General features: G+C 41.3%; 1 protein-coding gene across 3 annotated transcripts in view; it reads right to left on the reverse strand.

Annotated features, from left to right (window-relative positions):
* Positions 1 to 2,647: 2,647 nt before the first annotated feature.
* The window catches only part of MKNK1 (MAPK interacting serine/threonine kinase 1), a 36,089-nt gene continuing 20,455 nt past the window's right edge, over positions 2,648 to 18,281 (reverse strand). For all 3 annotated transcript variants that reach the window (XM_083447882.1, XM_083447880.1, XM_083447881.1), the window contains 9 exons: positions 17,826 to 17,905; positions 17,444 to 17,517; positions 13,790 to 13,894; positions 9,436 to 9,491; positions 9,244 to 9,339; positions 6,571 to 6,765; positions 6,011 to 6,175; positions 5,492 to 5,535; positions 2,648 to 5,200 (listed from right to left, as the gene is read on the reverse strand). In XM_083447882.1, the coding sequence (XP_083304008.1) occupies positions 4,972 to 5,200; positions 5,492 to 5,535; positions 6,011 to 6,175; positions 6,571 to 6,765; positions 9,244 to 9,339; positions 9,436 to 9,491; positions 13,790 to 13,894; positions 17,444 to 17,517; positions 17,826 to 17,905 (1,044 nt within the window). In that variant the 3' untranslated portion in view covers positions 2,648 to 4,971. The remainder of the gene's footprint in view (positions 5,201 to 5,491; positions 5,536 to 6,010; positions 6,176 to 6,570; positions 6,766 to 9,243; positions 9,340 to 9,435; positions 9,492 to 13,789; positions 13,895 to 17,443; positions 17,518 to 17,825; positions 17,906 to 18,281) is intronic.

Raw genomic sequence — 18,281 nt, forward strand, 5'->3', positions numbered from 1 at the left:
AGTGCCCTTACATTCCATATTTTGGTGTATGTTGTTCTCAGCTGAACTGGTTAAATGTAATAGTGCTTGAGGACCAAGGCATACTTTACATTGCAAATGCGTAAAACCGTTGGTTCTCTTTGTGAGGAAAAATAGAAGAGGTTGAAATCAGCAGGTGATCCGTGGTTATGAGGATGTGGTTAACTATTTCCCCTGCGTTTTTAGCCTGTAGACCCATGATTACTTTACTCCAATGGTTCACCATGCAGCCATGAACTCATGGACAGAAAAACAGATAGACTTGTGAAGTGCTGCAATACTTGAGGGTATTGGAATTTGAGAGAGGCTTGATATGAGATAGGAAGCTGCCTTATACTGAAGTAAACCCTTCGTCCATCTAGTCTAGCTCGATAACAACACTGTTATACTGAATCAGATCAATTCAATCTAGTTCAGTAATGACTACCTGAAGATGCCAGAGATTAAACCTGGAATTCCCTGTATGCAAAGCAGATGCTCTTCCATTGAGCTACAAGCCTTCCCCATTGCTAAAGTTCAAGAATGCCTTTTACAACATTAAAAAAGCAAAGCAAAACTCAACAACTCTTGCTACAAGCTGCAGTGGTAGGGAAAATAAACCCCACCAAGGTCCACCACTCAGTGTGACCCAATGATCATGCAGTCAAACTTCCACTGTATAGACAAGAACACTGCAAGCTTCCTTCTCCCCTTTCCACCTTAGCAAGTACCATAAATACATGCTTACTACTTTTACACCAATCCAATACTGAGCAAGTACCAGATAAAGTGGCTATCACTGATGAGCAACTCTCCTCCTCCCCAAAGCAGTAGGTGTGTGTATTATAAACTCAGAATTCTTCAGACAGAATGAGCACCAGCATTTAAAAAAAATAATTCTACCAATTTCAAAGGAGTCCATTGAAATTCATGATTCTTGTTGCAAATAAAATCCTCCAAATTACATTAAATAAGGAGGCTCTCCTATTATCCCCTCAGGCTCCTAAGAGTGTTTAAATCCTGCCACCTGCACAAGGCAATCTATTGTGAAAACAATAGATCCATGCTGCTGGAGTGGTTCAGTGGATGTCCCCAACATCCCACTACAGAAGTGTGGCACGGGAAGTGATGTTGCTGGTAGTAGATCCTGAAATGTGTCCTGAGGGGGGGGGGGGGTAGAGCAGGGCTGGCCATAGATCTGCTAGATCAGGGTTTCCCAAACTTGGGTCTCCAGTTGTTTTTGGACTACAACTCCCATCATCCCTAGCTAGTAGGACCAGTGGTCAGGCATGATAGGAATTGTAGACCAAAATCAGCTGGAGGCCCAAGTTTGAGAAACCCTATGCTAGATCCTAAGTTGATCCACATGCTTTTGCTGCTAGCCTGGAAGCTGGTGCAGCAAAAAAGTAAACACTGCCTCTTCTGTCCTGGCCAGCAGGGTTGTGGATGCTGTGGTCCCTGGCCCCACTCAAGATTGCTCTGTCATCTGTGAATAATTCATTGTTGTGTTGTTGCTCCTATTGGCAGAAGAGGTAATGCCAAGAGATGGAAGGCTACTCGTTTCTAAGACTGAGCCTTCTTAATCATATACCCAAAACTGCAGCGTCTCTATTATTGGATTAGTAGCAAATAATCAATGAAAGGAATAAATGAAATAGTAAGCAGTAAAGTGGAAGCTCTGAGAGTGGGCACCAACATATGCTTCTTCAGAATTGTCAAGCCTTCAGTTGCCATGGCAGCAGGTTCCTAAAGAAACCAAAGATGTTTTGTGCCTTACCACAGCAATGGTCCAAAAGAAAAGCCTTGAGAATTAAATAGGCAGATCTTTTCTAAAAAAAACTAATTTGCAAAACAGCCCCTTTTCTAATGATCATACACAAAATTAGTGTCTCTGGGGGAAATATACCCACATGGGTCTAAGATCAATAGATTATTTTTATACCAGCAATAGGAGAGAGGAGGAAAGGGAGTTTTCTTAGAGCTTTGTTTAAGCTAGAGGATGAATTATCCAGTTTAAGAATACCGATAGTAAAGAACCCATGCAGACACACTGCAGAATTCTTGCACTGCGGGAATACAAACTCCAATATTTATTTGTTGGATTATTTGCACTTGCTTTCCCTCTCTCACACAGCAAGAAATGTTTTGGTGGGTGAGTTAGGCAAGAAGAAAGCAATATATAATCAAGTTATAATTTCATCTGCAGGGCTGAAAATAGTGATTGAAACTAACAGAAACAGCAGCAAAGTGTTGCAGTGTATCCTTACCTCCTGTTGCTCAAGGTTCTGGCCAGCCAGCCACAACATGCTCCAGGATAGTTTAAAATATAAGGCGTCCAAGGAGGTCAATTCACTCGGTGAGTTTTCCATTTTTCTTTTCCAAATGGCCCATGGTTCCAGGTTGTAACTTAACATGTTCAGTGTTCCTTGGGCTGCTTGTGAGGAGGGATTATTCCCTTTGTTTAGACCTCTACTCTACTGTGAGAGAATCTCTGCATTTCTAAGGCAACATTTCTACACCTAAGATTAAGCTCCACTGAACTAAATGGGGCATACTTCTGTGCAGGACTGCAACGTTACATCCAGTTTGAGAAAAGGGGATCTGTAGAGTAATTCAAATAGTAAAAAGGAAACAAACCACAACAACCCAGTTTAGAGATGAGGTAAGTTTAATTCTCAGTACACTATGAATTAATGTGTCACATACATAGGGAGATTTCTTCCTGAGTTTTCCAGTGCCTTTTAAAAACCATTAGCTATGGAGCACGTTACAACTGTAACAGCTTAAAGTACATTTAAAAACCACACTATATAATAATATAATTAATAACCTTCACTAATGGTACAATGTATAAAAGACCTTAAGTGTAGCCATTCTTCATAGGCAGTAATAATAAAAGCATATAAATACATAACTTTTATTTAAAGGCAAAACGTGAAGATAGGCAGGCTGAGTTAGGATAACTTTCTAGCATCTTGACTTTGTTCCGTCCCCTGCTCCTTCAACATGAACACTGATCTTTTAAAAGTTAGATTCTTCCCACTTTTCACAATTCACTGGCCTAAATTTTCAACAGCTACAAGCAAATTTAAATACCGTAATCTTCCTGAATTTCCTGAGGCGAACAGCCTTAGCACTTCCAATAAAGCAAAGCTTCTTAAGATACTGAAGATGAAGTCACTAGTTTTGTGTTAAAATAAGACTATTGTGGGACCACAGGTGATTTTCAAACCACCAACTTAATCCTCAGTGGTATACTTAATTTAAAAAACAATCTGATGTTACTCCCATCACTTATATTGCCATAAACCCACTCAAAAGCTCATTGCACTGGAGCCTGCAAGGCTTGCGATGATCCAAGCCTATTCCAAACAAATTCTCTTGTCTGAGATAATATGGGAAGGGATGCAGACAGAGCAACAGCTGGATAAGAAGTCACAAATGACCATGAGAAAATGTGTGCTACAAAAAATGGCATATACAAACCCTGCAGACTCCCCTGTTCCACCTTCAACTATATATCCGTAAAGAAGTATGGAATGTATATTTCAACAGCTAGAACCCACCATGACCCAAATTAAGGGCAGCCCCATGTTGGTTTACCCATCTCAATGGTATATCTTTCTGCTTACTAAAAAAAGACTTTTCACCAAAATTGCACTTAGAAATTACGTTGCTAACCTGGAGGACCGCTGTCCAAGCAAACAATTAAGTGCTCCTAAGGTGGTTGGAGATGGTGAAAACAATTCTGCAAAAATGGAAGACGACGAAGTTTAAAATTAGAGCATGCTACAACACAAACCTCATTTGAAGCAAACAATCATAGGATTAGTTTAGCCAGCCAGGAGAAAGGATCTAGAGGACCTCCCCAAATCAGGACCAGTCCAAATTACAGTCATGATGTGGGCACTGTGAAGGAAGCTCTTCCTTGTGGTGGCACTGCACATAGAAGCTTTGACATCACTGCTAACACCCGTCCAAACACACAAAGCAGACCGCACAAGCAGTGCACTGTCACGGTGCTACATACGACTAGAGTGCACATTAATTACAAGCTTTCAGACATTCCCATTCAGGAAGTTTTGCAGTGGTGCTCACACAGGGGTAGTAACATTTTGATCTTTTCTGTAGGAAATGGTTCCTTGTGGAAATGGTTTATAAAGAATTAAACCCATCGCTTCAAGCAATTGCAAAAGTAGATCACCTGGAAATGTCAACAACGAAACAGGAAAGAAGGTATCACTAAGGCTAGGAAGTATTTACATCCCGAGGGCTGGTTTCAGAATTCATTTTTTACAACAGTTTTTAAGATGTAACCTGTAACAGGTCAAAACATTATTTTGATGTGAGAGTGGAAATGACCCAATTCTGATGATATTATCTCTGCATGAAATAAACATGCTTTGAACCTTCTGAATGTCACATGAACAGACATCCAGGCAAGTATAAGGCCCCTAATAAGTTACAAGTACTACAGAAAGCAACCACCAAAGATAAGTAGTTTGTACATTTAGTTCAAACTCAGAACTTATAGCAAAGAAAGCTAAAAATGCAGATAAGCAAAGCTTCCTAGAGGATGGTCCACATAATTATTTGGTGACTGCAGGTAGAGATCTGGTGTTGTGCAACTATTTTAAGCTCATTCGGGAGCCTGTGAACTCCAAGTCATATTTCCACTATTCACAGGGCTGGTGGCAGAGATTTATCTTCTGGTTACAAAACACTGTGTGCAAACATTGCCTTATGTGGTTTGTTATGTCAGTAACACAGCAGCAATGTCATTTAAGAACATCATATAATTCAACACATTCATTAAAAAATAAAAATAAAATCCCAAGGAAATAGTCCCTTAAATCACTTCATCACAAACTTTGTTGGGAAAAAAGTCTTTTTAAAACACTGATGCACCCATGAGTTCTTTAAAACGACCATACAAAAGCTGAGCCCCCAACTCTGGCAAACAGGAAATGTACATCAAAGGGCTGCATGGGGGGCTGGCTGGAAGTCGCTGCTTTTTGTGGCCTGAGCCATGGCTCTGCGTTTGGCAAGGCGGGATTTGGAGGGGGGAGAAAGCTTCATGGAGCAGAGGGCCTGGGTGATGCTCTCTTGCTCTTCACTGAGCTGGTTCTCGTGCTGGGAGAGCTGACGGTTCAGGGCAATGGCCTCAGCTGCAAAGAGAGTCAGCTCTTTCGTGCTGCTGTTCCTGTAGGTGGGGAAGGAAGATTTCAGTTGAGACCTTAAAGCTGGCAGAAAGGCACAGGTTGTCTCTTCACTGCCTCTCTTATACATAACTAAGTTCTGTGATTAATTTCCAAATAAAGTAAGAACCACAGTAAGCGGTAGTCCTTTAGACAATGGAAGTCACGTGCTCTTGGCAAAGAGCTCTTCTGACTAATGCAGCCCACTACTTTGTCCCTAAACTCCCCTGATTTGATTGGATCCACCCGACAACCACCCTTTCATCTAGTTGTGTGAGAAGCTCAGGAAAGGTTACCTTTGGAGAACCTGTGGCGTAGGCAGTCCTCTTTCAGAAGCATGCTGCACACAATGGAAATGATACGAGATTAGTTGAGGATCCTTAGCAGAAAAATGGATCCTTACAGAGTTCACTATATGGAATGACCATTTATAAACAGATAAAATTTCAGGTGAATTAGATAGTCAGATACAGGCAATGAACATAGAAATAGAGAGATCACAAGAACAAAATAGGTAAGACTTTGCATTTTGCCCATATCAACATAAGGAGAACCTGGTTCTTCCTAAATTGAACCTAGAATTAGTCTCTCGCTAAAATCCCCATTCAGGCTACAGTGGAGATATTGAGGATGCATGGAAATAATTTAGGCCTTTACTAGCGGCTGCTAAAACGTGAGCCACATGGCTCAAGGCTCAACCACTATTCACTTTTATAGCCTAGTACATGACAAAGATATATCCTGTGCAGAAACCTGCGCTTATTACTGATGCTATATAAATAAATGTTGTTGAAAGGCTTACACCTTGTACTTACACCTTGTACCCATGGATGCTGTAGAACCTGAGCGGCACTAAGCCTCTCCTTGGCATCCCGGACCAGTAACTTTGAGATGAGATCCTTAGCATCACTGGAAATATGAGACCAGTCCTTTTCAGGAAACTCATACTTGCCTTCCTGGATACTCTCAAACAGCTTGCTCTAGAATAAACACACACACACACACACACACACACACACACACACACATATAAATATACTACGTTGACAGAAGTTGACAACTTAAAACTTTCATTTCCAACCTTTTACAGAATGACCCAAGTCACCTTAAAATCCTTACAGCCCTAGATTCCTGAATTTTGATGGAAGACTAGCATTGCTAGTCTTTATTAATTGAATCCATATCCCACCCCTTTGCGACAAAGGAGCTATGGGCAGCAAACAGTATTCGCTAACACAGCTTTAGAATGGAACTCTGCATGTCTCGAGGGCAACAACATATAGCCCTTCTCCAATCAAATCACTTCTGAAGATGTGCAGAGGTGGAAATTGCTGCTACCTTCCTCCACACACGCCCAACATACTTCTCTAGTTACCTGGCAAGTTTTGCAGGCTTCTCCCCTGTCCCAGCCGCAGTCTGCGCCACAGTTCCCCACAAACGGTGGGTACCCGCTGAGCATGATATACAAGATCACACCCAAGCTCCACAAATCACAGCGCTTGTCGTAGAATGTGGCTTCTTCTGTGAAGACTTCCACCACCTCGGGGGCCATGTACTCTGCAGAACCACACTAGCAAAGCACATATGAGAGAGTTAAGACAGAAACAAAAACCAAGCCAAATCAAAGTGACAGAAAAACTTCTGCTAACTGCACCAGGTCTTTTGTTTCCAAAGGAGCATCTAAAACATACTGATCAATAGATGCTCCTCTGCTTGGTGGTTGCTGTTTTTAGATCATTTTAATACATAATTTTTTTAATGTTACTACATTAGATTATTATTTTTCACAAAGCTGTTGAAACCTCATTGCTCTCTGAATATCTAACCTTTTCATACAAAGCTAGCAGAGCATAAACCCAGCATAGGGAGTTCTTCTACTGATACTTTTGAATGCATCATTGAGGAAATCCAAGGCAAGATAATGGCCAGGTGATAGGTGGATGCTAGGACAGTGGTCAGGAGGGAAGTAAGTAGTCAGTACTTGCCCTGTTAACCACCTACTTTACCACAGATGCAGATGGTTAACAATCTGGAAATTCAACCTACTGCAAATCATTCACTCCAAGGCAGGCAAACGCAGACTCCAAAACACCAGGAACAAATCTGTAGCATAAGTCTAATTCACACTCATAACACAATACCAAGCCAACACATTCAAAACCAATGATTTTCACTCATGGCAAATTTCATACTCCTTGCAAATAAGCATGAGATTGCTGGTTTGCCACCCACAACTCTGGCAATAAAATACTGAACAGTTGCTGGGCAACAGCAAGACTTATGCAGAAGCAAATGATATCATGAAGGATTTTAATTCTTAGCTATTTCAGTAATTATTCATTAAAAATATTGCTTAACTGCCCTTTATCAACAGATTCCAGGGCAGTGTACGAAAGTGTGAATACAATTATTTCACACCACATTGGTATTTGAAAAAGCACAATTTTAGACTATTTCTGTACAGTAAGAAATTGTTAATGTGGTGACATAATCTATTCTTGCAATACTTTGGACTTGCAAATATGAAGTGTGTATATATTTGCTTCCGCAATTCTACATTTTTTTCAGGTTTCCTGCTCCCTTAAATCATTCCACTCATTCTTCCCCTCTCCCTCTCTCTCTCTCTCTCTCATTCAATACCACTGATTCTGTGAAGCCATAAGCTGAAATGTAATTGAATGCATATTCACTGCCCCCCCATGTTTACCCAAATTTATAATTTTCTCCCTTTCCCTCTATTTTATCCCATATCAAACTTTAGATTGCAAGTTCCTCAAGGCCTTTCTTTTTGTTAAAACACCCAACACATTGGTGGTGCTATATTAACACATATATTATTTAATACTAACGAAGTTAATGCCTTTCAGATCAAACACGTTCATTTTGCAGCTGGTTCTCTTAAACCCTTAAAATCAATATTCCCCTAAAACGATGGTGAAATATTAGCATTATCAATATAATGTTAATGATTGGTTAACTTGCCTCCAGTAAAACTGTGTTATGCTGCAGCAGAAACTTCCCACATGCCCATGTCTACCAATTAAATACAGCCCTGAGCGTTGGCTTGAGGACGAGCCATAGTCTCCATGGTACAGCACACGGGTTACATATGCAAATTTGATCCCTGGCATCACCAGGTGAGACTGCAAAAAGTCTCCATCCTGAATTCTGGAGAACTGCTACCAGTGAGTGCACACCAGGGGTAGCCAACACGGTGCCTTCCAGATGTTACTGAACTACAATTCCCATGAGCCTTGGCCACCGCGACTAAAGATAAAGTATGATGGATGTTGTAGTCTAAAAGCATCTTGAGGGGCACCATTGTTGGCTACTTCTTGTGAGGGCAAGACTGAGATAGATAGGCCAAAAGTCTGACTTGGTCTAATGCAGCTTCCTATTCTCCTATGCAGCATTTAAGTCCTTCTCCACAATGTGTCATTTTTGCATGCTACCAGCCACATGTGCCAGTCTTGTGACCCAGAGGCCCTCACGCAAATGGCTGGGTGGCAGTTTGGTCCCATAAACTGGAAGCAGATCTCATGAATGTGATGTTACATTTCTTTGCAGAGATTGGAGGGAGTGGGAGAAAGGAAACACATGTAAGACACTTGTCAAGCACCTCTTTTGAAGTCAGACTTTGTGCAACATCATACATACTAGAACTAGGACTGGAGCACTATTACTATGTAGGAAATTGTCTCTTTTAGTTGCAAAAATTGAGCATGCAGATTTGAAGGTTGGGTGAGATTTGCTATACACACTTCACATAACTTAAGAACAATTGCCCTTCAAAAGACTAGTTTACTTTGAGTGCCCTTTAAAAAATATGAAGTTGTCGGGGCACCAACCATGTGATATCTGCAAGAGACTGGAGTACACTCAACCAACATGTCTGAAGTTCCACCTTCAACAATTCTGCTGAACTGCAACTTGATTACTATGCACATTTGTGCAACTTTGGGGCACAAAAGATTAGGTGTCGCAGATAAGATGCCCATCCTTCTCCCTGCATTTCAAGAGGATAGCTAATACACAGTAGTCTACATACTGGAGTGGTCAACTCAGGAGTAGTGATTGGAGTACATGCGCTGTTGAGTTTCACCCCACTTCCAAGGTCAAAGTCACAAATTCTCACTGGCGACACCTGAAACGAGGGAAGGAGAAAAACCAGAAACTAATTCACTCAACCCTGAAATCCACCTAACAACAACCAAAAGGGTATCACAAAAGAATGATGTACCTTACTGGGAGATTCGCACAATATGTTTTCAGGTTTTAGGTCTCGGTGAGCAATACCTAACATATAAAACAAGAAGAAGTGAGTTGTGTCAAACTTAAAAGAAAAGAACGGCATTTGCTTCTTGGTGTTAACATACAGGCTGAAGCTGTAATCAAGCAGGTTGCAAGCTGCACTGTGTGCCAAACCAGGATACTGTCAACCAGGCTGAGCAGCCCTAAATGGCCACAGTCACATGGGGATGGAGCCCATGCCATGCCTCCTTCCCCTGCCAGCACTGATCATATTTCTGAGAAGGGCAGTGCCAATGTAAGATGAGGACAGGGCATCATCTCCTTCCATGCGACCAGAGGCTTCTGACATTTCCAAGCAGCATGGAAAAGAGCCATGCTGCAGTAGTTTTCAAGACACTAAATTAAATAGAAAGGGGCTTTGCTGGGAGGCTTGAAGCCGCCACAGGAAATCCTCATGTTGTATAAAGTATGTAGCACTGTTCAGATGTTTAAGAAAAATATGTACTGGAAAAAAAGTTTATTTTTGAACTTTCTGCACAACACTAATACAGTGTCTTACATCTAAAAAGCAGCAAGGGGGAAAAAAACAAGCTTTCTACTGCAGCAAGGTGATGAAAAACAAGCCTCTTTCACCTTCTGAGATTTCTATAATTTTAAACAGCAAAATGATTAAGTGCTGAATTGCAACGATTGCTTCAGTTTCCTGTTTAATATTGTGCATGCTATTGTTTAATAAAGATGTTAATAGTACACAGTGGAACCATAAACTAAATGACAAAAATCAAGAGATATGGCAGTAGATGATTCCAGAAACACGTATTCCCACTGCATAGCTTCTTTCCCAAAACGTAATTTTAACAGCTCTGCATGTAAAGTCTTTTGCAGGGCATCACTGCTCTTGCCATTTCTCTCCTCCAGTGAGCAGCAAGCTCCATGGACAGTTTAAAAAGAAACAAGCCACGAAATTCGCAATCAGCAAGCATTCATACTACTCCTAGCTCACTATTTGGTTTATATAAAATATTTATACCCTACATCTTCCACTGAAACCACAGCCTCCCTATGGCTTAGTATCGATTTAAGAATAAAACACAATAAAACTACAAAACATTGAACAGCAGCATAAAATATTGAAATGTAATCTTTTTAACCGGCTATCTCTACATGCTGAAAGAAGTGGAGAAGCATGCCTGGAACAGTGAATTCCGTACTCTGAATGCTCCTAATGAGAAGATCCAATACAGCAGAGGTATGGTAGAAAGCCTCTTTTAATGACCTCAGTGTGCAATTATGTACACAATCCCTCAAACATCCGAGTCTAAAACCATTTAGGGCAATGATATGGGACCTGTGCTTCCTCCCTGCCCTGATACCCTGGATGTTGTTAAGACTCTTATTGGTGCAATACTTTCATAGGACTGAGCTCCCAATAACATTTTGTTTCAACTGAAATTTCTGGACCCTTTCGAAAGGCAAACCCAAAAAGAGTGTGTCTAATTTCAAAGCAACCAATGAATGTGTAACTGTGGCAAGGTCAGCCTTTTCTAGGAAAAGCTGCAGTTGATACACCAGTTGAAGATGAGAAGAAGTGCCCCTGGCTGCAGCCACTTGTCTGTCTAGTTCACAAAAGCTTACGTCATGTGGAATCTGTTAGTCTTTAAGGTACCCTAATACTCTTTACTCTTTTTGCAGACTAAACACAGTTCCCTCAAACACCTGTTGTTGTTTAGTCGTTCAGTCGTGTCCGACTTCGTGACCCCATGGACCAGAGCACGCCAGGCTCTCCTGTCTTCCACTGCCACCCACAGTTTGGTCAGGTTCATGTTTGTAGCTTCGAGAACACTGTCTAACCATCTCATCCTCTGTCATCCCCTTCTCATTGTGCCCTCCATCTTTCCCAACATCAGGGTCTTTTCCAGTGAGTCTTCTCTTCTCATGAGATGGCCAAATTATTGGAGCCTCAGCTTCACGATCTGTCCTTCCAGTGAGCACTCAGGGCTGATTTCCTTAAGAATGGATGCGTTTGATCTTCTTGCAGTCCATGGGACTCTCAAGAGTCTCCTCCAGCACCATAATTCAAAAGCGTCAATTCTTCGGCGATCAGCCTTCTTTATCAGCCTTCTCAAACACCTAGAACGTGTCAAACACTTTCTTCCAGATTGGCTTCACAATATTTCCACCTCCATCTCATCTGGATGAAGCTTCAGTCTGAGAATTAAGCTTCAACTTGCTGGATGAGAACATAAGAACATAAGAAGAGCCTGCTGGATCAGGCCAGAGGAGCATCTAGTCCAACGTCCTGTTCTCACAGTGGACAACAAGATGCCTGTGGGACGGCTGCAACCAAGACACAGGGGCAACAGCCCTCTCCTGTTCATGACCCCAGCAACTGGTACTCAGAGGCACACTGCCTCCAATTCTGGAGCCACTAGAAGTCTTATCCGTCATGAATTTGTCCAATCCCTTTTCAAATCTGTCTGAATCAGCGGCTATCACGGTATCTTCTGGTAGCTAATTCCACCGTTTATTTGTGTGTTGTGTGAAATACTTCCTTTTGTCTTTCTTGAATGCTCCAACATTCAGCTTCCTTGGGTAGCCCCGGGATCTTATGAGACAGAGAAAAACAACTCTCTGCCTACTTTCTTCACATCATACCTGATCTTATGCATATCAATCATCTCTCCCCCATACTCAACTTTTTTTCCTAAACGATAATGCACCAAACACTGCAATATTTCCTTAGAGGTGAGCCAAAATGCCAATGACCTCTCAGTGGTTTCAGATAGAAGCTAATAATACAAATTTAGTTTGCGTAGGCAGGCAGACATCCCCCCTATATATACTTCAAGAAACAAAGGATGTCTTCATAGCCCTGTTACACCTCATTAAGTCATTACCAACAATTATTCAGTGCAGATTACAACCAATAGCTTCATCTTCTGTTTTCACCTCAAGTCCACCCAACTTGTGTTTGACTCCAAGCTTCAGTCCTTAACCACTCTAAACAAAACATCTCTGCTTCAGTATTTGTTTTCACTTTCTCCATCTCAAGTCAAGCTATTCAACTCAGCAATGCTATTTCCACAAATCAATTTCTCCTGCAGACTAGCCAATCAAGCCCCTCCAATTCTAAGCCTTCAAATGGAATTCTGCCACCTTCAAAGCACACTGGTAAGTTGTTGCTATGGTGGTACCAGAAAACAACATACCAAAGTAGTTACATCAGTTTTAAATCGAATTATGAGTAAGAAAACTCCCTCAATCTTTCTTTTAGCTTTTACTTGGCTTTTAACTTTTAATTTAGCATAAAAAGAATATTCTAGAGATCTAAAAGAGCAAAATTAAAATTTCTGGCATAAATGATTGGATGGAGATGGTTTCTCACACCAGTTTCTCTGAAATTAAACTGCTTGCCTGGAAATTAACAGCTGCTCGTTTGTGACGTAATGTCAGATTTCTTAAAAGGAAAAAAAAATGCATAAATTACTGGCCATGCATAAGACATACCCAAATAATATCAGTATAGCAAAACCAAACTACTATTACTAAGGGATGAATCCAGACAGTTGCTTCTAATTAAGTTTCCATTCAAATCAATGGGAACTAAATCTAACCCTGGAAACATCCAATCCTAATAAAATGCAGGAATCTGAAAACCATGCTTAAAATTGTAGAAAAATGTATAATTTGCTTTATGACTCCTGCAGCAACACTCTCATTGACACTTATTTTACACAGGCAAAATGATAGCAAAGTGATTTGGGGGGCACTGCAGGCAGCTCCCACAACAAATGAACATGGCAGGTCCTCTGCCACTCCAGAACCAGATGTATATGGCTTACATTTATCACTAAACCCTTGATACCTGCTCTCAGGAACATCTGTAGTAATGAACTGGAGCCTTAAACTTTTAAAAGACTACTGCAAAAAAAGCAGTTAGCTTGCAGAAGTATTTATCAACCTTAATTTGCTCATTATCCCTAACTCAAGAGCTTGATCAAACAACCAGCTTCCTTCATAAAGCCCAAACCTATTTGGCTACCAGACACAATAGTTACCTTTAAGTGCAGCATGAATACTAGTCATCATCTCCAAATACCAGTAGGCTTTTGCAAATGACATGTACCCTGAATCACCGTGTCAACCAATTCTTGCTAATCACAGACACTGTGGCACAAAGCCAACGGCCAGCGCTAGTTGGCATGTCACATGTGGGGAGAAAGGGAGTAAATCACAGAAATGCCCTGCTTTTCATGCTGATCTTGTATTTATGTTAGCAGACCTTGTCTGGCTTGAACACTGCTGGCTAATGAGCCTGTAAAATGGAGGAAACGCATTTTCACCTTTTGTGTGGAGGAAATCCAGAGCACAGGCGATGTCTCTCACCACCCTGCTGGCTTCTCTCTCATTAAAGTGTTTTTGCTTTTGTATGTGGGCCAGGATAGAACCTGTGGAGAAAAAGGCAAGCAGGTTGCTTTGAAAAATACAGTGTGACTTGAAAGCAAACCATGCTAGACTCAAAGCATCCAACAGACTATGTAGTGTGAACACACATGCTAAGATTCAAGTTGAATAGCACGGTTCTCTTCTCAACATGAACAGGGCCAAAGGTAACTATGGTAAAGTATTTGCTTTTAGCAGCCAACAATTTCACAGCTCTATAATAGAGAACACACCACTTGACCTATGCATGGTTTTTTCAGAAGCAAATCCTAAATTCAATAGGACTTATTCCAAACCTAAGTGCATATACTACAGGGGCAAGGAGCCTGTTGCCCTAAAGATGTTGCTGGAGCACAAATCCCATCATCCCTGGGAGAGGGCTTGGCTGGAATTTAGGAAAAGCCCTCCCATGCATTTGGGGCATACTCAAAATCACTTGATGTGAAATTCTTTATGATCCTTGTCACAGCACGGAAGAAGCAGATTCCCCACCCCCTTTGTCTGTACTCCTCTGTCCATTTCCCAAAACCAAAGGCTCGACAAATCCTGAGCACGTTACTATCGTTTAACTGTTCTAGCTGCCAGAATGCACCAAACTCTTCTTATAAGAAGAAATCCAATCTGACTTTAGGTATGTATCGCCCTGGTACATGTGCACCATAAGAAGAAACCCAACTTTTCCTAGAAGTGCTTTGCAGAGTAAAAAGGCCACAACCACATCCGCTGCCAGGGTTGGCTCGAGACATTGTGCCACTGTAGACAGAACAGCCCCCACCACACCCTGCTACAGATCTAGTTCCCCACTCTGCTGTGTCTCTGCCCCCACACTGCTGCCAGCCCCATCACCACAACTGTACCCTCACCTGCAGCTGCACCTGCGCTGCCACCACAGCATGTAGCAGTGATGAGAGTAACAGGGCTGTGTTGGCAGCATGGGGGTGGGGGGCGGGTGCTGGATCCGCCACCTGAAGCAAATGGCTGCACCTTGCCTAAAGCTGTTGCACAGCGGCCAGGGTGAAGTTGTGGGGGGTGGCATTCAGCAATTGGCACATCTTGGGAGAGCCAACTCCGAACCCAATGGATTCTGGTTTGGCTCAGCCCTGCCCTCACCTTGGAAAGCCCCACTTTGCGGTTTCTGGTGTTTGGTACCAGTGGCACTTCTGTCTGCTAGCATGTTTGGTGGGTGGAAGGGGAGCTCTGGGTCCGCAGTGATGCTGTCATTACTCCCCAGGTGGCAGCAGCCCAACAGGGGCCAGCAGGGCTGGGAGGAAGGAATCCTCTTCCCAATATAGCCCCCCCAAGCCTGGCACAAAAAGGGCTTGGATTATCTCTGCCAAAGTGGCCTTGAAGTAGAGGGAGGATACGATCCATAAAGTGATAAATCTAGTTATAGAATTTGCCAAAGCAAATTTTTAAACAGTAATGTAGAATAGACTTCACTGAGTTTTGGAACATGCTAACTTCAGAGAGGCACAAGGCCAAGAGCTCATATGTTTGTTCCTGCGATTTTGAAATTCATGCATTCAAGTTCTTTCCCGCTGCCTGTTCCCCGCAAGTAAACACACATCTAACCAGCAAAATAACATAAAATAGTCTGGGTTTTTGAAGGCCTCTCCATTAGGCTCACCCAGTTCTGTGCACTTAACATCCTATCAGCATTAATGGAAAACTGGCAAAATGCCAACTGCTATCCGTAAGCACAGAAAACAATTTTCAGAGGTGATGTCGCAGACATCCAGTGTGAAACTAGCATCCAAAGGACTCAAGAACTAACCACCAGGACCAGCAACATTTTGTGGACTTCCAGCTATTTGCAGGGGGAAGCAATGGTTCATTAATTAATCTATTTTAATGGCTTAGTACAGCAGCTTGCTCTAGTGTTCAAAAGCAATGTCTCCCTCCCCAGAGTGCTAGACGATAATATTCAAATTTTCACTATGAGTTGTGAGCACAATTTCCTGAATGAGTTCAGGATCCTGCCAACAAACATTCCAGACTTGAAGCTTCCTGGAACAGAGCATGGGCTTTTATTGATAGATTTTCAGCATGTTAAGAAAATCAGGCAAAGCCTCTGTAGGAGGTGACAGATTAAGATGTTCTTATGAATCAAGTTCTCAGATTTGTCCTATACACTTGTCTATTCATTTATCCACAGAGAAGTCTGTAACAACTTGTAATTATACAAGTGACTATTATGATCTCATTTGATGGGTAAAGCTTTACATGCCTGTTAAAAGTTTCAGTATGAAAAAATAGTTATTTAAAAACCAGATTTACATCCAAGTTGTCCAATGACTAAACAGGGGAAAATACTAACTACTCATCATCATCACCATCATTCCTACTACTACTATTGAAAAGCCTGAGTCAATGTATATTGCAGTTAGAATTCTGAAACCATTTACACGTTCTTTTAATAGGTTTCCAGTTACATGAATACTAAGACTATGTGCTCATCCTCCCTTTAAAATAACTGCCCCCAATGGTCATATGTGACACACACACACACCAGCTATGTAGATACTAGGCAGCTTCAACATGTCAAAAAAATTTGAAGAGGTGTTTTTTTTTAATAGATTATTAAAATTTGTGGGGAAATACAAAGATGAATGTCAGATATCTTTTAATCAAAACTAAAAAGCTAATCTTGATTAAAACACACAAAGAGAGAGAAGAAAAAGATGAAGAAAAAAGAAAAAAATGGAAAGAAAAAGAAAAGAGAACATCCAATTCTTCATCTGTCAGCTATATATAGAAAATTACCCAACATAACACCCAGCAAATCCACTTTATATAAACCAACATTATCTTCAGTTCCCAAACCCAGATATTGTGAGTTCATTTTCTTTAATAAATGTTGACAATGATACCTCTGAAGAAGTATTTTTAAAATAATTTCTACCCCAGCTTCTGTGCTGAGGTACACTCAATATATGCGATCAAAAGAACTGTAGATAATAAAATGCAAGATCTCTTTTACAAGCAAAGCAGTAATCAGAACATCCAAGAGCTCAAATCAGGATAATGTCCAATGGAATAAAATTGTCTTTACACAAGAATGTGCCAAACACATCAGTATCCACTGTCTTGGCTTGTTTCTAATGCAGTGCTAGGTAATTATCCCATTGGCGCAAATATTTCTGCTTGTGCCATGGGATTCCCCACCCCACACATGTGCTGCACCACCCCCAAATCTACTCTGGAGTGTTGGAGGGGGGGGATGCATAACATATTTAGGGGGCACACAAGGGGAGAAGGAGGAAGTCCCATTACACAAGTGGCAGTGATGGGACAGTTATGCATTAAATGCAAGCCCTGGTGTAAGAGAAGCATGCATTATCACAGGAAACACATTTCCCAAGTCTCAATTCTGACCAGTAGCAGCTTTCCAGGGTTTCAGTTAGCAGTCCTTCCTAGCCTTAGCTGGAAACGCCAGGGAATGAACCTGAACCCTTTCCCACACAAAATAGCCCACCCACATTGGGGGGAAACAATTCTATCTTTATCAAGCTAATTTATTACAAGAAGGTTAAATAAATCACGTACACACATACCTCCGTGCAGTTTTTCAAAGACAAGGTAGTACCTTGCATTATCTTCAAAAAATTCTATTAATTCCAAAATGTTCCTTTAAAAAACACACAAAAAGGCAGTTTTGTTAAATTTGTTGTTCTGTATAATTAAAGCCAAAGTATTTATGGAGTACCCAACAAAAAGGTATCATTGGGAAATGTGTTTAATATTTTGGTAGCGTTTTCTGCTAAACATGGAGGAGTGCTCTAATCAACATAAAAACAGTGTAACTGTTCACATTTCCAAGTTTCACTAAGTGAACTACACTGTTTTGGGTTCAAAGCAATGTCACATCCAATACATGATTACACTAAAGACTTAAAACTCATAATTGTATTGTTAAATGCTGTAACAATTACTTACTTGTTACCTTGACACTGATACAATGTCTCCACTTCCCGAAATACCCGACTACGACTATGCCCAGCGTTCTTCTCAATTATCTGTTTTAAAACAAAAGCCAGTGTGTTTTTTTAAAAAAACAAGAAACATCATGCTGAGCAGCTACTGTTAGTCTCTGTCACCTTTCAAAAAAAGTGTCCATATAAATATTAGACACTTTTTGCTTTGTGTTTGATAACAGATGTGTACTGGCATGATACAGTTTTTGCATGTTCCACATCCACCAAGCCCCCATAATGCCCTGTTTCCATTTCAAGATCTTACAATGGCTACCACTGCAGGAAACACTGCTGGCAGTAGCATGTAGCCTACTGCACTTTTGCTGGGCACAGTAGGAAGATCCACAGCAGTAGAACACAGCCAAGAAACACCTCTGTCTCATCCTAAACCAGCCTTTCTCAACCTTGGGTCCCCAGG

The sequence above is a fragment of the Podarcis tiliguerta genome (assembly GCF_965153285.1).
Source record: "Podarcis tiliguerta genome assembly, chromosome: 6".
In the NCBI taxonomy this organism is placed as follows: domain Eukaryota; kingdom Metazoa; phylum Chordata; class Lepidosauria; order Squamata; family Lacertidae; genus Podarcis; species Podarcis tiliguerta.